General features: G+C 42.1%; 2 protein-coding genes across 6 annotated transcripts in view; both read right to left on the bottom strand.

The window, feature by feature from the left end:
- The window catches only part of USP10 (ubiquitin specific peptidase 10), a 28,014-nt gene extending 17,591 nt beyond the window's left edge, over nucleotides 1-10,423 (bottom strand). For 3 of the 5 annotated variants that reach the window (XM_070952825.1, XM_070952826.1, XM_070952829.1), the window contains exons 1-3: nucleotides 10,256-10,423; nucleotides 889-957; nucleotides 342-465 (exon numbers count right to left, since the gene is read on the bottom strand). In XM_070952825.1, the coding sequence (XP_070808926.1) occupies nucleotides 342-465; nucleotides 889-957; nucleotides 10,256-10,276 (214 nt within the window). In that variant the 5' untranslated portion in view covers nucleotides 10,277-10,423. The remainder of the gene's footprint in view (nucleotides 1-341; nucleotides 466-888; nucleotides 958-10,255) is intronic. The other 2 variants (XM_070952827.1, XM_070952828.1) reach the window with 1 other exon arrangement.
- A 1,304-nt stretch (nucleotides 10,424-11,727) lies between these two features.
- On the bottom strand, nucleotides 11,728-21,553 carry KLHL36 (kelch like family member 36). Its single transcript, XM_070952756.1, has 4 exons — nucleotides 21,491-21,553; nucleotides 17,954-19,027; nucleotides 16,701-16,858; nucleotides 11,728-14,063 (listed from the first exon to the last, which is right to left on the bottom strand). The coding sequence occupies exons 1-4, from the start codon at nucleotides 21,548-21,550 to the stop codon at nucleotides 13,508-13,510; spliced, it is 1,848 nt and encodes a 615-aa protein (XP_070808857.1). The 5' UTR covers nucleotides 21,551-21,553; the 3' UTR covers nucleotides 11,728-13,507.
- Between the last annotated feature and the right edge of the window lie 220 nt (nucleotides 21,554-21,773).

Raw genomic sequence — 21,773 nt, 5'->3', positions numbered from 1 at the left:
TATTTTTTTCTTTCAAATATTTCAAGTAATATCCCTTCCGTCTCTCCACAGCAAACAATAATTACATAAAAAACCACTTTTATTTTTCCCCATTTCAAAGATGGATTTCATGACCAAGAATCCAGTAATTTTAAGATTTAGGAGATCCATATATCACAGGCACCAAAAGGGGTTCAAGATTCCTAGTTGATTTAAAATAAAAATATTCAAAGGATCAGTGAGAAGGTAGGATGAACTATTAGTTAAACATGCTATGAAATAGGAATATTTCTGGTAATTGGGTTAGTAAGCTTAAGCTGCAAAGTAATCCAAATCCCCAAAGCTGAACTCAAGTAACGAACCTGCAATACACTGGACTTCAAAAGGGTTGGGAAAACAGTGGTGAAGAAGGAATGGCTTCTTACCATCATGGAGCTCTCCTGTGGACTTAAGACCACATGAAATGGTGTCATTGTAGGGAGGCAGCTGCGTAGAAATAAATGAAGAATTAGTGGGAAATTATTTTAACACCAGCAAGTTATTGGCTTATTAAATGATACAACGCATTTCAAATCTAAAACATGGTTAAGATAGCAGACAACCATGTTACATTCTATCCTCATCTCTTTCCTCTTGAATGTTATGTGCTCCGTCTTCTATACAATAACAACAACAAAAAAAGGGGGGGGGGGGTCTGAATTATCTGAAGTATATACAGTGGCCTTTGTTCCTGAGACTGTTAAAATAAATTTACACATTTGATTTATCAGAGGAAAAATTACTTTTAATAGACAAAACAAACGTAAGACTTAAATTGAAGCAGGCTACAATGGCAGTGCTTAGGATTCATTGTTCTTTATAAGGACTAGAACTTTTTTTCACTTTTTAAATTTTTAAATTTGTTCTTACCTCAACGGAGCAACGGGGAGTCACAAAAAACTGATTAAATTCATCAGGGCTGAATTCCCCAAAGATATACTGTAAAATAGAACACAAAGTAAGTAATTTATGAATTTCAACAGACTCCTGACACGCTGTGGCTCTTCAGCACAGGGTACCATAAAACCTTGCCTTTTGTTAAAAATAACATTACAACCTTCAGCGAGTCCCTTTACCAGAGAATTAAGAGGATCTTGAGAAGCTGATAAGCACCCAGTTCTGTATCCAAAGTCGTAACAGGTTAACTCAAGTTACAATCTTAATATATTAGATTCTGGAAAACCAGGCTGATCTACAGTCTAAAAACCAATACTACAGTCAGCTGGGGCAGTGGAGCATAGGACAGTGGGGATCTGGGCTGGGGTTACTTCCTGGGGCATACCAAGCAGCCCCAGAGCCACGAGGTTCTGGGGCTACTTGCTGCCCTGCAAGGCAGTCAAAACGGCAGAGAAGTGGGTGGGGAAGATAGGCAGTGGGAGGAGGTGGAGACAGCCCCTTATGTAATTGAGGCTCAGGGCTGGGAGGGACCAAGCCTTGAATAGTTTGGCTTGGGGTGGGTCCTCAGCTGGTAAAATTTGCTTAATGACAGCAACAGGGACTGTTGTCACTATGTAATGCAGCCCATGATGTGTCAATTTACAACTGCATCACTTAGTGACTGAAATTCTGGTCCTAATTGGGGACGTAAGTCGAGGATTACCTCTGTTAAAGTAAAATTGGTTTGGAAATCTACTTAAAGCATTTGTTAATCCATTAAGGACTATCTAAGCAGCTGGTAGGTATCAGCTATGCAACAACTCAAAGCAATCTGACAACTTAAGCATGCCAAAAGTCACTCTCATATTTCAATGAATTTTCAACAGTGCTAATCAAACTAATTTCAACTGATACTTTACTCTGGCAACATTTCAAATTACAGCAACTAGCACAACTTGCTGAACTGTAACCTGAGATGTGTTAGATGAAGTTATGCAACAGAACCAACATTTAAAATGCTGTTTTAACAACTTATTCCTATATATACACATTCCTCTTAAAGGCTTAAATTACCACTTTGCTGAAGTTGTGCCTCAAAATACAAACTGATTATCCCTCTCCCCCCATCTTAGCTTATATTTATGGTGCAACATTTATCCTTGCACAATTATTCCTTCACAATGAGACAAAGCACGAAAACCATCTTTCCAACAGTTCAAATCATTTATCTTTTGCTGATCTGCTTGAGAATGGGCTCCTTGTTATTCAATCACAAAGACACCACACAAAACCCACAATAAGGGTCAGGAAAGCATGGAGAAATAGCTCCGCAAACTTCATTTAAATAGCCTGTGCAGGTAGCCCTCCACCACAATAGGGATTGTCGTTAAGCAGCATGATCATTAAGTGAGGTATCATGTGACTGCACTGATTTTACTATCTTTCCTGCCATGGTCATTAAGCAAATGACCATCAGCTAACCATGATTTGCAACCTCTTGCTAGCTTCCCCACTGACTCTGCTTGTCAGAAGCTGACAGGGAAAGTTGCAAATGGTGATCACGTAACTGCAGGATGCTGTAACAGTCGTAAAATGTGCAAATGGTTGCCAAACGCTCGAATCGTGATCAGGGACGCTGTAACAGTCATGTGAGAACCAATCGTAAGTCATTTTTTTCCAGTGCTGACATAACTTTGAACAATCATTAAGTGGTTGTTAAGCAAGGAATACCTGTAGTAATGTCAGATATCCTAAAAAGTGTTGCCTTACACAGCTACAGAAGATTGTGTTAACATCCCGTGCCCTCTTCTCCGTTTGTCTATTTTACATGCGCAGCAGAATGTAGTAAAATCCTGACATGACAAATTGACTGCACCACTCCACAAGCCACCTCTACTATTCACTGCAGAGTAATTCCAGGACTGAAAAAGAATCCCTTTTCTGGGGTGCTTAGATGTTATCTGAAGTTTACAGCATGAGTTTTACTTTCAATACACTACTACAATAGACAACTTTTCTGAACCTTCCAGTCCAATTTACCATTCCTTTATTCCAGCCTATGTATATGGTCAGCTACTTACATCAATGTTAGTTTATTGTAATAAACTAATTTATTTCCTTTGCTATTTCTCCCAGTAAGTCTTTATATGCATCTCTGCTGGACAGGCAGCAATCATTTGTTATTTCTAAATGAAAATATACTAAATTTTTGTTCTGGCTTTGGGAAACTGTAACGCTGTGTATTACGTGCTCACCTTTTGCAACTATTTGTAATTCATGTCTTCCAATTACAAAAGGTTTTTTTCCCTGCAGAAAAGGGGGAAATCCACTGATATTCTCTTATCAGGCTATTCAAATAAGTCATATAGGAAGCTGCTTGACTCCCTACCTGAGCGCATCCATACTATAAGAACTTTTTTTTAAATGCCTTTTGTTCCAGCATAACAATCCAAACAGGATGATGGGAGGATGGAAAGACAAAGACAAGGAGTGGGAGGAATTTAGTTCTTGAATGAAACTGTACTCCAGGCAGATAGTATCTTACAAGATTGCACTAATGTCTTCCAAAACCTGCAAATCCTGCTGGAGAAGTGGCAACGAATGATGGGAGGGTTGGTGTCAGCTGTTAAACAAGAAGTCTAAATATTTGTGGCCTATTTCATCTGACAATTGCCTAAGGACAGAACTGCAGGTTTTAGTGTTTTCTGGGGAATAATAAAAGACATCCTACAAAATACTTCTAAACTAAAATAATCTTCAGCCAAAATAGCCCATTTAAAATTGAGTGTCTTGTATCAGCCTACACTAAGGCAAAAGCCGAGACCCAATCGTTTTGAAACTGTGGCATTCATTGAAACCTTTGTTTTAACCCAATGGTCGCACTTTATGGTGGGAGACAACGGGTTTGGATTCTGACAATTGACAGTCAGACATCTTATTCAGTTTCTCCATTCATTCATTCTTCTTTTTTTTTTTTGCCTTGATCAGTCCAGGCCACCTTCAACTTAATCAGATAGCAAGCGATTAAAGCCTCTTATCAACTCACCAATGAAATAGGAGTACCTGATGTGCATTTAACAACCTCTCTGCCTTCACCTTGGACAAACACACTTCACAATTTATTAAGTACGAGGCGGAATGAGAACATCTCTTTCCAAGTCCTAAATAAACTGCTTCAGAGAAAGGAATACAATGACTTTAATTACATTAGTCCGCCCATCTATAATGGGGAATGGGGAGATGACACTGTCAGAGGAAAGCACTTTTACTGCTAGTTGTACATTAAATATTTAGAACAAATTCCCATTGCCACATGCTGCTGAAACCGAGAACAATGGTACTTGTCAAAGGGTGCCTTAACTGTTGCATTTATGATTTAAAGAATGTTGAAAGGATTTTTGTTTTCGGCTCCTGCAAAGCTAACCAGTTCCACAACTGCCACAAAATTACAGAAAGTTTTTCTTTTGAGGAATACAAATTATGCAAAGGGAAATGAAAACATTCTGGTTCTAATTACAGAAGTGTTTGAAAACTGAGAAAACTTCTCATGCGGTGAAACACCGCTATTTAAATGCTGAGTGCTACGCTAAATGGTCATATATAAAGCATTATATACAGCCATATACCAACTATTTCAACTGGACAGGAAAAAAACTGCATGTCTAGCAATCCAGGTCTTTCAAACTGACCATCTACTTTGCTGAAACAGCATTAAAGTGACAAATGATTATAATCCAGTGGCTCAAAGCCTGAAAGTTCTCAATACAATGATCTGTTAAAAAGAAAAACAAAACCCTGACAACAATAAGCAAAAAGTAATATTATAGTATAAGCTGAAACTTAAGATGTATGGATTATCTATAGAAGCTCATAACAGATAATTTTGCAGAAAGCATGTTCCATAAATTCATATTTTAAAATGTTAATTCTAAAGTAAGGCTGAACAAGGGAAGATTGTCAAACTTATCTGGAGGAATCATAGCAAGCCAATGATTCCACACACTTTTTATTTTTACACGAAGGCTAAGTCAGAATGTTTAGTCATGGTTTGTTGAACAAGCCATGGTGATTTGAGACAGGCATCATATCTTGACATACTACAGGTAGTCCTCAATTTATGACAATTGAGCCCAAAATTTATGTTGCTAAGTGAGAAATTTGTTAAATGAGTTTTGCCCCATTTTACCACCTTTTTTGCCACATTTGTTAAGTGAATCACTGCAGTTCTTAAATCAGTACGCACTTCTTGTTAAGGGAACCTGGATTTCCCATTGATTTTGCTTGTCAGAAGGTCGCAAAAAAAAAAAAAAAACATGACTCCGGGACATTGCAACCGTCATAAATGTGAGTTGGTTGTCAAGCGTCCAAATGTAAATCACGTGACCACGCGGATGCTACAACGGTCATAAGTGTGAAAGATGGTCAGAAGTCAATTTTTTTAGTGCCGTTGCAACTTTGAACAGTCACTAAATGAACTGTTGTTAATTAAGGACTACCTGTACATGAGTTTCTGTGTCATGATAAGCCTATATTACAGTACAGTTTAGCACTGAGGTTGACAACATTGCCTAGAGATACCAGAGTAACTGCTTATTTCCAAAAAAAGATATACTGACTCTCTCCCAAATTGCAGAAATCACATTTCAAATCTTGCAAAGCTGCAGCATTTTGTGAGAAGCTCAGCCATTTTTTATATGTACAACGAGACTGTCATAGAACGAAGCCCGGGGCTGAAAGAATTTGGCTGAAAATTATGTGAGAAACAACCTCTTCTACGGTTGCATTCTAAATCAAAATGTTGCTCTGTAGATTGCGATTGACATATATATATATATATATATATATATATATATATATATATATATATATATATATATTGCAAAAACATTTAAGTCACCACAATTCCAATTTCAAGAAAGTAACCTAAATTCCAAGCAAATTGTATTCTAGACATTCTATTTAAACAGCCTGTCAAAAAAAAAAAAAAATCTTCAGGACTGCAGATAGCAGAGATTGTAATAAGAATATTTTCAATAAAAAAACAGTTTAGTACTTTGCTTCCATTAAAATAATTGGGTTATTATTACTGGTTGGTTGTGTGCTTTCAACTAAGTCTTGACTTTTAGAGAGACTACTATGACAAGTCCATGCAGTTTTTTTGATAGGCTTTCAGAAGTCATTAGTCAGTGCCTACTTCCTAGGTTTGAGAGAGTCTCTCTGTCCCAGTTGGATTTATACCTGTGGAAGGACTGGAACCCATAGCTTCCAAGATTGTTTTCTGGTGCCTTAATCACTATATCAAACTGGCTCCCAATCTTGTTTTATAATTCTTTTTTTAAAAAACTCGATATGCTATTTAATTATTATCAAGGTGGAATAAGGAGGTTAACTTGTAGTACAAGAGAACTGCCAGAAGCTTCAAGTTCAGGCACATCTTAATGTGCAGAAATGTTAAAATCCAGACTGTTAGAGATTTATAATAGCAAGATGAGAACACCCTACAGATATAATTTAGTTAAAATGGTGTAAGAATTCAAGCCAATTTTAACAGAGTTATTTTTTTTCTCATTTGAATAAAATGCATACATACAATCTTTGTGCATATGCACAAATACTCATGCCATGAGTATACAGCAATTTTAAGGCAGGTATCTGCATCAAAAACAAAGCTTTAAAATTTAACAAACAGGTAGTCCAGCAGATATTACTCATTTCAGAGGAAGCAACAAATGACATGAATTTAATATATGATCATATTTCAACAGCATTTGAAAATATGATTGTAGTCCAATACATCCCAAAAGAACCAGGACAGGAAAGGCATCACAAGCTTTACTACAAATAATGTAGTGCCTATTAAAAGGTAATTTTCATAATAATATATAGTAAATAGTCATTTACAAACTGCTAATTTTGAATTTCAAAACTCCACCCTCCACTATTACTGACAAGACCAACCAAAAGTTAAAAAACAAAAGTTCTGGAGAATTGAAAAGATTGCACACTTTCCTGGAAAAAAATTATCCATCAGGCTGGGTCTTAAATGAAATGCAGGAAAAGCAGATTAGAAATGAATTCTTTTAGGTGCTATGATGCTACTTTTTTTTTTTTAATCCAATACAGGTAATGTATCTTTTTTGAAGCAATTTACAAGATAATTTTAAGGAACAGAACACCAGCCCTAAGGCTCCAGATACAAAATAGCCTTACTACAAATGTGTGTGTGGGGGGGGAGAGAGAGTGGGTTTCTTGGTGCTTTCTGAGCTTAGTTGTTTTCACTGGTTATTCCTACTACTTCCATATACTAGGACTAGAAGTTAAAAACCATAACAATGCCTAAAACTGTATCCCTATGAAATGGATTAGACTGTTGTCCAAGGCTATATAGTGAACTTTATTACAGAAAAGTACTGTGAACTTTGCCTTCTCCTATTAAAATCTAACACTGCAGAAAATTGGGTCGGTATTGAAAAACAACTTTTTAAGATTACTTTGATTTAAAAAGCCAGACAACTTGCACTGGAGAAGTTAAATGCATCTTGCTTCATAATGAAATTTACAATCATTACTGAAACATATTTAACTGAATGAGGATCTAATCAATGGTGTAGTAGTGTCTTCCTTTTGGCTTAAGAATTAGAGAAGCAAGCCATTCTGAGTTCCTACAAAGGGGATGTCAAAAGTTAGTTTTGCCTCATTTACAATGCAGAACAGCACATGGTAGAGATATAAAGCACAATTCAGATTCCTGCCCACATAGAGGTAATATATAAAGTTGGGGCTTATATGGCTAGCAGTTATTGCTATTTCAATTACAACACCAAAAAGGAAGTTTAAGTACAGGATATATGGTATTTGTGTATACAAATATAGGCATCAAAGATCAATTCAGCAAGTGACACCAAGAAAATGCAATTATCTACATAGATTTGCAAGAGCTATGTGTAATTGCGTGTCTCCCAGAGCCAGACTCCTTGCCTTTCAAGAAGTCATTCAACTTTAGCTTCCTATGCAAAAACTGGTTAGCTACTGAAGGAACAAAACCTAAGGAGAAAGTATGCAACCTATGTTGAAATGCTAAACAATAAATCAAGCAGAAACCATGAGAATACCACTTCAAAACGTCTGCACTCCTTTTTGGTTTTTAAATGCACTGATGTAGAGCTTTATATTAAAAAACAAAACTTTGATGACATCAACAAAATAACAAGGAAGAATCCTGAAAGTTTTACTCCAAACCGAAATGGCCAGCTAATATTCTATAAAGTATTGCTTTTAAATATGCATATACAAATAAATATAAAGACAGTTCTATTTGTTAAACTGAGTAGACAGAATTCATGACTAGAGGTGTGATACACAATAAAAGTTGTAAACCTCCTAGAGTTCCATAAATTAAGATAGCACAGCCCCCATTTTTTTTTACAACTATGTATTTCCTGACTATTATAAATAGGAATGTAACCAAATTGCTTTTTGGATTAAGTTTTACATCTCATCCTGCAGGTAAAAATGCCACATAAAAATCAAAAGGAAATGAGAAGCTTTCATGACACCCACATCAAGATGTAAAAACCCTCTTTGCTACCTAAACAGCATACCATCACTTTAAAATACAGCATTCCAGTAACTTTTCCAGCTGCATTCCTAACAGCATGTTTGAAAACCTACAACTGTGAGCAGAGAAAACAAGTATCTAAGAGCCAGCGAAAGAAGGAAACCTTTCCCCCCCCCACAATACAGGCGTCAGCAAATGCTAAAAAGTTCTGCTCAATAAAAAGGGAAGATGCCAAAAATCTGTCTTACCTCTATTCATACCCAAAAATTATTATTCTCCTTTGCCTTTAATCTGCTGTTACAAAAACACGTAAATTCATTACCAGCTCTCCTCCCAAAACCAAAGCTATTTATCATTTTTTCCTGTATGTATGCATGTATGTGTGTGTGCATATAGGCGAGTACTGAATTAGTCGAGTATGATTGTGTATGTATACATACATACATACATATATATATAACATACATGTATGGGTGCATATAGACAAGTATTGGATTAGAATTGAGTGTGCTTATATGTATACATAATATAGCTCACATGTATGCATTTGTGTGTGCATATAGGCAAGTATTAGTGTGTGATTGTGTGTACATACATACATATAACATGCATGTATGCATGCATATAGGCAAGTATTGGATTAGAGTTGAGTGTGGTTTGTGTATACATAACATACATGTATGTATGCAGGTGTGCGTGCATATAGGCAAGTATTGGATTAGTGTGGTTGGGTGCGCATACATACATACAGCACACATGCATGTATGCATGCATAAAGGCAAGTATTGGATTAGTGTGCTTGTGTGTATATGTACATATAACACATATATGTATGCATATGCATGTATAGGTGAGTATTGGATTATACCCCAATATACTCCAGTGTGTGTGTGTGTGTGTGTGCGCGCGCACCCAGACATACATTCCGTGTTTCCCCGAAAAGAAGACCCTATTTTTTTGAACCCTAAAATAAGACTTGGCCTTATTGCCATGCGCTCAAAAGCCAGATTGGGCTTATTATCAGGGGATGTCTTATTTTGGGGAAAACAGGGGATTCACACATCTACGTGTGTGTGTATAGGGGAACACTGAATTTATGTGTATGTGTATGTGCGTATACACACACACACACAATCTACCTGCCCCCAACTCCAATCCAATCCTCTCCCCCTTACCTGGACTTTCAACTCAACACAGCCCAGCCTAAGCAAGGCAACCTTCAAGCCCCAAGGAGAACGAGGCCTCCTTTTTCCTTCCAGCTGGGAAACGAGCCCACTCCCCCACTAAAGACAAAGGGCAGCCCACCCATTTTCCCTGGAGAGGAAAATCCTCCCCGCCACCCCCAAGGCCTCAAACCCCAACCCCACACGCAGCCAGCCAGTCCTGGAAGGAAGACGCCCCTGGCCCTGCCCCAAACGCCCCGGGCGAAGAAGGTGGGAAAGAAGCGGTGGAGAGAGCGAGCCAGGCCGCCCGACTGGAGCCTGCAGGGAAGCCTCTCCACGAGGCCGGCGCCTCAGCCTCCAGCGGGGCCTTCGCCCGCCGTCCCCGTCCCCCCATGACCGCCATGCGGCCGCCGAGCAGGCCCGCCTCGCCCTGGCCCTGCAGCGAACGAACGGCCGCCCCACTGAAAGCGCTCCGTGGGGAAGGGGAGGCCCAGCACCACAGAGCCCATCATCCCCGGCTCCCTTTCCCGCCCGAGAGCGTCGCCGGGCCTCGAAAGGCGCCCGCCAGGCTGCAGGCGCGGGTGAGGCCCGGCCCAACAGCGTGTTCCCGCCCCGGCGGGAGGGCCCTCGGCGGTTTTACCTGAGCGCCGTGGACCGCCATGGCGCCCCGGCCCCTCGCTGAGGGAGAAGGCGGCTGTGGCGGCGGGGCTCAGCCGTCTCCCTCAGCGCCTCACGCGGCGGGCGCCGCCGCCGCCGCCATCTTCTCGCTCGTTCGCTCGCTGCTGGCAAAGGCGTACGGCCGCCACCACACACGGCGGGCGGGCGGGCGGGCAGGGGAGGGGCGGCCGCGGCGCCTGCGCAATAGCGGCCCGCGCGCTCGCGGCACGCGCTTTGCGCTCCCACAGGCGGGCTCGCCGGCTCGGGGTGAGCCACTCCCCCCCCTCGCCCCGTCGCTCTGCGCATGAGCCTTCCAAACAGATGAGGCCGAGAAAAGAGGCCAACTGCTGGCTGCGCAGGCGCGCGGAGAAGCGTCGGGACGATACGGTTTGAAGGTGGGGGGAGGGAGAGTGTGAGGCGACTTGCGCAAGCGCGGTTCGCCTCCGGAGGCGTTTCCTAGCGTCGGTCATGGATCGGTGAGGGGCCCCGGTTTGGGCATCGTGGTGGGAGTTCTTATCTCACGATACCCTGGCCGGAGAGTTGATTTTATTCGTTACGGAAATGAACGTGCGAACGAATGCGAGGGAAAGGATTGGCAGGCATCTCCTCAAGGTGGTGGGGAACGGGTGTCCATACACGCGAGAGGGATGGGACGACGGAGACATGCTCGCGCACGCGCATTTCGGCCATCGCGAGGGGAGAGAGCCGTCTGCGCATGAGCGCTTATTTGAATACATTTTTGTGCTTGATCCGGAGTGGTGAGAGGGGTGTGGCTCCTTGCGCAGGCGCGACGGGGAGATTGATTGGCATTGCGCAGGCGCCGGGCTTTACCCAGAGCACGTGTTGGATGGAGTGATTCCAGGGAAAAGGGTGTTGTCGGAATAGGCCGCCTGAATCGAGAGGCTGGCTACCTTTTTTTTTTTTTTTTTTTTTTTTGCTAAAACAACTTTTAGGGTTGAAATGAGGGGTTGGTTGTTTTCTTGCAGACATTTCATGACCCAACTGGGTAACATCATCAGTGCTAGTAAGGAGTGAGGTTTGCTTTGGAATTATTTAAATTTCCTACGACATGGCATTACTTTCCTGCAATATTTTATCTCTGGCTTTTCTCTCTACAGCAGGGGAAAATTGCAGTCCCGTTTTGGGACAGCTGAAGAAAACAGGTACTTGGATGTAATCCAGCTGGACCCTTCATATGAAGCCTGGACAATCTTACTCACTTTTACAAAATTACACTTTACATAATTCTTCACTCCCTCCTTTTCAGAACCCTGGTGATGGAAAGCAGCATCCCTGGCCGATCAGCGTGGAACAAAGCCAACTCTTCTTTGGAAACAGTTTATTGTTTGAAATCCAAATTTGGGATTGAACACACAAAAAAATCTGGAGGAAAGGAGATTACATCATTCCAACTTATTATTTATTGAGCAAACCTTGTAAAAATGATCAGCTCCGTTTACAGGAAAGAATAATGTTTCTATACAAATTAGCTCTCAAAGATTGTTGTTTCCCCAATGTTTTTATTTCTAGAGACTACATTGACAGGTTCCTGCAGTTTTTTAGGCAATATTTTCAAAAGTGGCCTTTATCTCCCTTAGGCAGAGAGAGAAGGACTGGCCAAAGTCACCCAACTGCTTTGTGTCTAAGGCAAGACCAAGATTTTTCCGCTGCTCCTCGTTCAGTGCCTTAACCCTTCAAATAAAACCGCTTCTAAGTGTCCAGCTAAGTATTACCTGAACAGGTTATTATTCTACTAATAAAGGCTTTCCCAAATTCATGAGAAACGTGTGGTGCCTGGAACAGAGGGATAATCTTACACCCAATCATTTAAACTACATCCAAGTGTTGATACAATCTTCAGGCCAAAGCACAACATGCATGTCATTACAGGTAGGAGGGAAAAATAAACCAGATGTTTCAGGAACCTCTTAGCTGCTGAAAGCAGGATATTTCAATGAAGTACACCAGAACAGTTTCAGAAATCTCAATTCAGTCATAAAGGACAGCTGAATGTTACTGCAGCTGACTGCTGGCTGACTGCAATTTGGCAGTTCGAATCTCACCAGGCTCAAAGTTGACTCGGCCTTCAATCCTCCCAAGGTGGATAAAATGAGGAGCCAAATTGTTGGGAGCAAGAGGCTGACTCTGTAAACCGCTTAGAGAGGGCTGTAAAGCACTGTGAAGCGGCATATAAGTCTAAGTGCTATTGTTGGGAAGGAAGGAAGGAAGAAAATGAGGAAAAGGAAAGAAGGAAGCCGTGGTGGCGCAGTGGTTAGAAGGCAGTACTGCAGGCTACTTCTGCTGACTGTCGACTGCCTGCAATTTGGCAGTTCAAATCCCACCAGGCTCAAGGTTGACTCAGCCTTCCATCTTTGCGGGGTGGCTAAAATAAGGAGCCAGATTGTTGGGGGCAAAAGACTGACTCTAAACTGCTTAGAGAGGGCTATAAAAGCACTGTGAAGCGGCATATAAGTCTAAGGGCTGTTGCTATCTCATTCTCACTTCTCCACTTTGGTCAATTTTCCCAAAGTAGGATTTTAATACAGGAAGTGAGTTTTGATGGACAGGCTTTTATTGACACGATTCTACCTTCTAAGAAACCCTGCTTGGCTTTCTCTGAAGATCCCTGACATTCATCTTCCCATTTGTAGGCGCTCTCGTGATTTCTTCTCACAGACTTTGTGCCCTAACGCTGAGGTTACTCCAAAAACAAGTAACGTTTGCTCACCACTCCAAGAAGCAAAGATGGACAACGGAGGAAGTTCTGTAGCCCAAGTCAAGAAGAATAGTTCTGAAGTTTCCAAAACCAATTCTCTGTACAGGTCCTCAACTTACGACAGTGCATTAAGCAACCGTTCCAACATTCAGATGGGGCTGAAAAAAGTGACTCGCAACCAGTTCTCACACGACCATTGCGGCATCCTCATGATCAAAATTCAGGCACTTGGGGGGGGGGATATATATTTAGAAAGGTTGCAGCATCCAAGGATCACATGATCATCATTTACAACCTTCCCAGCCAGCTTCTGACAAAAGTCAATAGGGGAAACTGGATTTGCCTAACCACCATAGTGTTTCACTCAACCACCATGGAAAGAAAGGATGTAAAATCAGGTGCAATTCCGCTTTAAGAACTGCCTCGTTGAGCGATGGAAGTTCCAGTTCCAATTGTGGTTTTAAGTATGAGGGCTGCCTGTATCGGGATAAGGACAGGCTTCGATCCAAGCACAATCCCTCATCTCCCTCGATCCTCGTGGCGTTGCGGCTTGGCCTTTTTCTTTTTGTCGTGCGACCTGGGCCTCAAGACACAGACGCAGGCCGACACGCCGGCGATGGCTTTGGGAAGGTCGCTCCCTTTTTGCCATTGCTTCGTCGTTTTGTCGTAGACCTGAACGTCCCTGGAGAAGACCGTGTTCTCCCAACTGTAGCCGCCCAGGATGTAGATCTTGCCGTCCCAGGTGGCCACGCCGGACTCGCTGTTGGCCTGGAGCAAAGGCGCCACTCTCGTCCACTGATTGCATTTGGGGCTGTAGGATTCCACCTCCAGGATGTCAAAGCGCGTCATGGTCTCCAAGTGGTCGTCGCTTCCCCCGATGGAATAGATGTCATCCTGCAAAGTAGACATGCTGTGCCAGCCACGGGCGGTGATCATGGGCCTCCTCTCCTCCCAGGTATCCGTCCGATAATCATAGCACAGCAGGTTTTTGCGGTAGGGACCGATCTGGTAATCGTGGCCTCCCGAAATGTAGACGAGTTCCTCATGGACGGCACCCGCGTGGCCGTACGTGAACCTGCGGCAGAAGGAAAAACGAAACGAGACTTTTAAGCGGCCCTTTTAGCAGGCGGAGAGGATGCTTTCAAAAGCCTGTTCAAGATTTAACTGTTTATTCTGGTATTAACAGAGCATGCCTGGCTGCGTTGAGTTACTCACATCTGTGAATGAAATCCTAAAAAGGTAGAGATAAGCAGAGCATAGAGTCAAAACACACCCATTCAAATAGACAAGAATAAAGGTTGGCTGTCGTCTAAAAAGGGGCATGGGGTTTGTTTATTTTCGGGATGTGTTTGCTCTTTTGCAACTCTGTTCATTTTTTTATAATTTTAGAATTGTAAGCCAGTCAGAGTCCCTTGGTAGAAATTCATGCTTACGTTATACACTTTTTATTAGTTTATAATATGGCATACAAAGAGAATAGAATAGTAAATAATAGGGAAGGGAAAAGGGAAATGGACAGTGGGGGAAAGGAAGGGAGAAAAAAAAACATTGACTTCCAACTCCCTTTGGTGCAGTAGAATAAGGCATTATCATCTGACTTCAACTTTTTACTTTTACATAATAGTATAAACTAGCCATTTCTATAACAACAAATCTATCTAACTGGTAAAAGAGCCTTGATAGTACAGTGGTTTAATGCACCCTGTTATTAACACAGCTGCCTGCAATTTCTGCTGGTTCGAATCTCGCCAAGGCTCAAGGTTGACTCAGCCTTCCCTCCTTTCTAAGGTAGGTGAAATGAGGACCCAGTTTGGGGGGCAATAAGCTGACTTTGTATAAATATACAAAAAGTATGAAGGCTATTGCTTAATGCATTGTAAGCTGCCCTGAGTCTCTGGAGAAGGGCAGCATATAAATCAAATTAAAAAAATAAAATAAAAAAAAAACCAAAATCAAGGTTTCATTTTTTCCCTCACCTCAAGCACAAAATCTAGAAGCGGGTTTCCAAATAGAAATAAAGGTATTTGTATTTTTTTTTCTTTAATCAAAACAGAAACAGATAGAAATTGAATAAATAAACAAGTGAGTCTACTCAGCTAGGAAATTGGATTTTACTCAACATATTGCCAAGTTCAATGGTTGCCCTCTCTAATTGCAAGACTTATTTATTTATATCCTGTCTTTAATGGATTTACAAATAACTCAAGGCAGCAAAACCTATCTAACACACTTTCTCCTCCTATTTTCAACAACCACGACCCGCTGAAGTCGGTTGGGCTGAGAGAGGGCGGCAGGGTGGACGCTGGCCTAAGGTCAACCAGCTGACTTTCATGGCTAAAATGGAGCTTGGGATTTTTGAATTTTGCCTTACAGTAGCTCTCTGGATCCAAGAACAAAGGAAGATCCTTCCCTGATTCAGTGTGCAAATCCACGCAATCCGCACTATGTGCCCCACACTGAATTATTTTGGACCCCCTGGGCACAAGCTTTGGTTGCCCAAGTGCCTTTGGTGATATTTCAGTCGTGATATATAGGTAAGCAACTGGTAATCTTAAGAGCTGGCGGCAACCTCTGGCCTAGTTTCAAGACTGTTTTGCAAGAAAATACCTCTGGGTTGCTTCATGTTAATGCCTCAGGGAGGGAGGGAGGGAGGGCCGGGATAGAGAATTAAAAATCCAAGAGCAGAAAGGGGGGGGGGAAATGTATGTAGGAAACCAGTGGGGTTTCTGATGGTACCAGGTTTTCCCTGATTTTCTCTCCAGCGGCGGCCTCAATCTGGTACTTTCCAGATGAGTCACAACTATAGTCGCCTGAATTAACAAGAGTTGGAAGGGACCTTGGAGGTCTTCTAGTCCAACCCCCTACTTAAGTATGGACCCCTATGCCATGCCGGATAAGTGCCTGACTCTTTCCAGAATGTCTACCACTTTTTTATAATATGGTGACCAAAATTGGATGCAGTGTGGTCTTACTAAGGCTTTATAAAGCAGTGCTAATACTTCACGTGATCTTGATTCTCTCCCTCTGTAAATGCAACCTAGGATTGTGTTGGCTTTTTTGGCTGCTGCCGCACATTGTTGGCTCAGATTTATGTGATCGTCCACTAGAACTCCAAGATCCTTCTCAGAGTTACTGCTATCGAGCCAGGTTTCATCTAATCTAAATTTAGCTTAGATGTCACCCAATCTAAATTTACGTTTCGTGTAAACGTAAATTTAACGTTCCAAGTGACAGTTTCAAACGTAGACCATTTGTAACCAAGTCAATTTGTAGGTGAGATGGGCACCACAGGAAAGAACGAAGACGGAAAGAAAAGAAAGAAAGAAAGAAAAGAAAGAAAATACAGAAGGAAGGAAGGAAGGAAGGAAAGAAAGAAAAAAGAAAAGAAAGAAAGAAAGAAAAGAAAAAATACCAAAGGAAGGAAGGAAACTGGAAGGAAGGAAGAGAGAAAGAAAATACAGAAGGAAGGAAGGAAGGAAGGAAGGAAGGAAGGAAAAAGAAAGAAAGAAAGAAAAGAAAGAAAGAAAATACCAAAGGAAGGAAGGAAACTGGAAGGAAGGAAGAGAGAAAGAAAATACAGAAGGAAGGAAGGAAAGAAAGAAAGAAAAAGGAAGAGAGAGAGAAGAGAAAGAAAATACAGGTGGAAGGAAGGAAAGGAAGAAAGAAAAAAAGAGAAAGAAATAAAGATTTATCATCATCTGCTCCGTTTCACCTGGGCAAGCCGGCAACGTAGGACCAGGTGTCCTTCTCGGGGCTGTAGGTCTCAACTGATGACAGGGCTCCATTTTCATTCCTGCCACCCACAGCCACCAGCATGTCTCTGATGGCCCCGAGATAAAAGTCCACTCGCTGTTGCCTCATCGAGGCAAGCTGAGAACGGGAGAGAAAAGCCAAAGGGAAAAAAAAAATGTGCCAAGGGTCATCCATCACAGAAACCGACAATTAAAAACAGTATATTTGTCACAACTTAAAAGCAGGCCCGGATGGTTGCTGCAACCAGATATTTGTGCTTTGTTTTTGTTTTTTTAAAAGAGACCGTTTCAGAAAGACCACTTCCCCAGATCCACAAAAACCATATGGATAGAGCAGGGGTCAGCAACCCGTGGCTCTGGAGCCACATGTGGCTCTTTCATCCCTCTGCTGCGGCTCCCTTTTGCTGGTCGGCTCCACAATTGATAGGACTTTCGGTTAGGACAGGTAGAAGAAAAAAGATGCCACCCTAGAAGACTATGGTGAGGGAACCGGACTTCTGGTCAGCAGAGGAAAAAGGATGCCACGCTAGGAGGAGACTATGATGGGGGAACCAGAATTGAACGGGGGCTTCCGGTTAGGACCTTTGTGGCTCTTCGAGTGTTTAAGGTTGCTGACCCTTGGGATAGACAAACTGGGAACGCAGAGAAAACGAGCCCTATATTTATCACTCTTCTTTGGAAACATTAAAAGTCTCTCCTTGACTTGGGTTTTCCCAGAATTCCAAGAGTTGTAGCCCAGGGCATTCTGGGAGCCCAACCTCACAGTTAAGAGAGAACACCAATTTTTATTATTTGGGGTGGCAGAAATCTTGTCCCCTTTGCAGATAGTCTTTGACTTACAACCATTCGTTCAGTGACCATTAAAAAGTTCCAGCGGCACTGGAAAAAGCGACACGGCTGTTTTTCACACGACCGTTGGCAGCATCCCCATGGTCACGTGATCAGAATTCACACACTTGGCAACCGACTCGTATTTATGATGGTCGCAGAGTCCTTGGGTAACGCGATCCCCTTTGGCAGCCTCTGACAAAGCAAAATCAATGGGGATTTTATCTAACAACATGCTACTAAAAGGCCGTAATTGAGGCAAAACTCACTTAACTTTCTTAGCCATGGAAATTTTGGGCTCAGTTGTGGTCGTAAGTCGAGGACTTTCTGTATCTCCAAACACACGGAAAGAAAAAAAAAACATCCACCAGAGCTTGAGCCTCACCTTTATCCACTGTTTACACCGAGGATCATACCTATAGAGAAGATTCGAGGCCGCATCCCCACCATTGTCGCGGGAAAAGCTGCCACCAGCGAGGAAGATAAAGCCTCCAAGAACCGCAACGCAGTGGTGGCTCCGTCTGGCGGGCAGCGGCGTCTCCTTCACCCACTGTCCCGTTTTGGGGTCCAGGAAGCAGGTATCGTCACTCAGCTCCAAGCAATGCTCGGACACTTCTCCTCCGACAAAGAGGAGCTTCTCTTCCTGGGTCCGGAGAACCGTCCTGTTGTTCTGCAGGACAGGCTGAGCAGCCACCTGATTGTGGTAGTTGACCGCCTCTTCGATAAAGTCTTCGCAGCGGGTTTCTTTGGGAAGGAGGGAGCAGACGGCCGGCTTGACCCGGTGCAAGAGATCGCTCTTTGGGATCAGAGGGAAATGGATGTTCTCCAAGACTCGGTAGGCCTCCGTTTCCCGCTCAGGGTGCTGCATCAGCCACCGCAGAGCCGCCTGCAGCAAGTCGTGTTCACACTCCTCTTGCACGCCCGTACTGCCCAGGTAATGGCAGAGTTTCTCAACGGGAAGGTTTTGCAGGAAGTCCGGTGTGAGCGAGAGGGTGCCGAAGTTCTTCATGATGAACGCGTCGATAAAGGAGTCCAGGCGCTTGAGGTTGAAGATGGAAGCCAGTTCTTGGAGGTACAAGTAGTTCTCTTCGTCGACCTCGTTTTCCAAGAACTCGCAACAGAAATCCACCACCTTCCAGATTTGCAGCAGGTGAGCCGTTTCCAAGATAGAATCGATATTTCCGCTGTTGAGGAACAGGTCGCAGCCGTAGAGGAAGTCCAGGATGGCTTTGAGGCCAAGGCAAGTGGCGCCGAAAAGCTCCACTTCTTTCTGATAAGCTTCTCGCATGCCGATCGTGAACATGGTGTGGAAATAGTCACTGCAGACGGCTAGAACGTTCCGGTGAGCGGGGACTTTCTGCTCCTCCACCACTAAAACCACATCGCAGAAGAGGTTGCGACGTCTCTGTTCGTTCAGGCTCTGGAGAACGAGGCTGGGGTGGTCAGCACATTTGTACACCTGAAAGGAGGAGAGATTGGATGAGGAAATACGTCCTGAAAATTAGGGGCGAGTCATATTGCAGCTCATAAATTTACATGGGTCAAAAAAGGTCAACCTATTTTCCAAAGGCCCTGAAGGAGCAACGGATGGAAACTAACCAAGGAGAGATCCAACCTAGACATGAGGAGAGTTTTCCTGACAGTGAGAACAAATAACCAGTGAAACAACTTGCCTCCAGAAGTTGTGAGTGCTCCAACACCGGAGGTTTTAAAGAACCACCTATTTGAAATGGTAAAGGTCTCCTGCTTGAGCAGAGGGTTGGAGTCAGTGGTGGGCAGTGGTGGGATTCAGCCAGTTTGCACCACTTCGGGAGAACCGGTTGTTAACTTTCTGAGCAGTTTGGCAAATTGGTTGTTGGAAGAAATCATTAGGGCAGACAACCGGTTGTTAAATCACTTGAAGCCCACAACTGGTGGTGGGTTTCAAATTTTTTTACTACCAGTTCTGTGAGTGTGGCTTGGTGGGCGTGGCATGGCTTGATGGGCGTGGCAGGGGAAGGATACTGTAAAATCTCCATTCCCTCCCCAGTCCAGGGGAAGGTTACTGCAAAATCCCCATTTCCTCTCAAACAGCTGGGACTTGAGAGGCAGAGAATAGATGGGAGTGGGGCCAGTCAGCATTTTTATTACCGGTTCTCCGAACTACTCAAAATTTCCGCTACCAGTTCTCCAGAACTGGTCAGAACCTGCTGAAACCCACCTCAGGTTGGCGTAGAAGACCTCAAAGTTCCCTTCCAACTCTAGATATTCTAATATCCAGATATTCAAAGACAGAAGTGTGAGACAAGCACTCGGAGAAAAGAAAGCAAGATGCTGAGGGATCTGGCTTGAATGAAGAACAGGTTATCATTTCTAGATCTTGCTGCACTTCAAGATCTAGAAACGGCCAACCGATGCTTATTAGCAGGAACAATGATCTCCTTGGAAACGTTTGATTCCCAAAGAGGCTGACCTTAAGTTTTGCAATGTACGGGTTAGTCCTTGACTTATGACCACTTCAGGTGGTTAAGTGAATCTCACCTGATTTCACATCCTTTTTTTGTCACAGTCATTAAATGAACCACCACATTAATTAGGTGAATGACTGGTCATCAAGCAAATCCAGCTTTCTCAATAGGTTTTTGTGCCACAAAGATGTTATATTAGTTTATCAGAATATAAAATACAAAGAAAATAAAAATAATAGGAAACTAAGGAAGGGAAAAAGAAAAGGTGTGGGGTGGGGGGAAAGGCTTGGACTTCCAACTCTCTTTGGCTCAGTAGAAGATAACAACACTACATCCTCAATTTAATTTTTACACAATAATCTATACTAGCTTTTTATTTTTACACAATATATACTTATGTATGTATGTATATATTGTGTAAAAGTAAAAAGCTAGTACATATTGTGTAAAAGTTTCTTAAAAAGTAAAAAGAATATTCTACTTTTTAAAAAAGACTTTTTGAGAAACTTTTACACAATGTGTATGTGTGTGTGTGTGTATGTGTGTGTGTATATATATATATATATTTCGACTTCGTCGAAACGTCGCCAAGACACTTCCAATTTTACGTGGGAGAAGACCCGAATAACCAAAGACCTACATACAAACACCCGCGAAAACCTGAGAAAACAAATATACATACATACATACATACATACATACATACATACATACATACATACATACATATATATATATATATATATATATATATATATATATATATATATATTTAGCATTTTGAAAATCTTACATAGGAAAATACCCGGCTGAGGAGAAATACACATAAAGGGCCTACGATAAGAGAAGATATTTATATATATATATATATATATATATATATATATATATATATATATATATATATATATATATATATCACACACACACACACACAGTATGTCACAGAAGTGAGTTCGCCCCCTCACATTTTGTAAATATTTAAGTATATCTTTTCATGTGATAACACTGAAGAAATGACACTTGGCTACAATGTAAAGTAGTGAGTATACAGCTTGTATAACAGTGTAAATGTGCTGTCCCCTCAAAATAACACAATAGCACAGCCATTAATGTCTAAACTGATGGCAACTTTTTAATTAACTTACTTTTTAATATATACAATCTTTTTACTTTTTAAAAAACCTTTACACAATCATATGTACTAGCTTTTTACTTTTACTATAAAACTATATATATTGAGAGAGTGTTTACTTTTTAAAAAACTTTTACGCAAAGATATATACTAGCCATAAAAACTATATGAATGCATTACCACCCGGGGCAAAGCGGCAAAGCAAGGGGCAGAAAGAGAGACTGATTAATGGAATAAAAACCCTTAAAATGCCATGATCTCCCCCAACCTGGTGCTCTCAAAACACACTGAGACTGGGACCCCCAAGAAAAGGCGATAAAGGAAATAAAAGTAACCAGACCTTTGAAGATTGGCTGATCTTGGGTGGTCGAGAAAATCTGACTTGCCTGGGGCTCTCCATCAAGGCAGTTCTTCCGAATCTGGGGAGGGTTAAAAAAACAAAATTGGGCGAATGGAAAACAGCCTCAGACTTGCAAAGACCCCAAATTCTTAGCTAAAAGAAACAAGCAAGTTTTAGACATTGGCCCGTGGGCACCAGCCAGCGGAGCTTCTTGTGGTTTTACTTCTGAGTAGATCCACAAAGAATCGCCCTGCAAGCCTTGTTTTGAACAGGGGGAGGATGT

The sequence above is a fragment of the Pituophis catenifer genome, unplaced genomic scaffold (assembly GCF_029215685.1).
Source record: "Pituophis catenifer annectens isolate HBS135680 unplaced genomic scaffold, rPitCat1.0.hap2 SCAF_13, whole genome shotgun sequence".
NCBI lineage: Eukaryota > Metazoa > Chordata > Lepidosauria > Squamata > Colubridae > Pituophis > Pituophis catenifer.
This window is presented reverse-complemented; position numbering and strand designations above follow the sequence as displayed.

Coding starts and splice junctions, on each gene's coding strand:
- KLHL36 (XM_070952756.1), bottom strand. CDS start 21,550: ATGGAGAGCCCCAGGCAAGTCAGATTTTCTCGACCACCCAAGATCAGC. Junction 19,028..21,490: donor AGATCAGCCAATCTTCAAAG/GTCTGGTTACTT, acceptor TCCTCCTTTCAG/GTGTACAAATGTGCTGACCA. Junction 14,064..16,700: donor TACGTTGCCGGCTTGCCCAG/GTGAAACGGAGC, acceptor CTTCTGCCGCAG/GTTCACGTACGGCCACGCGG.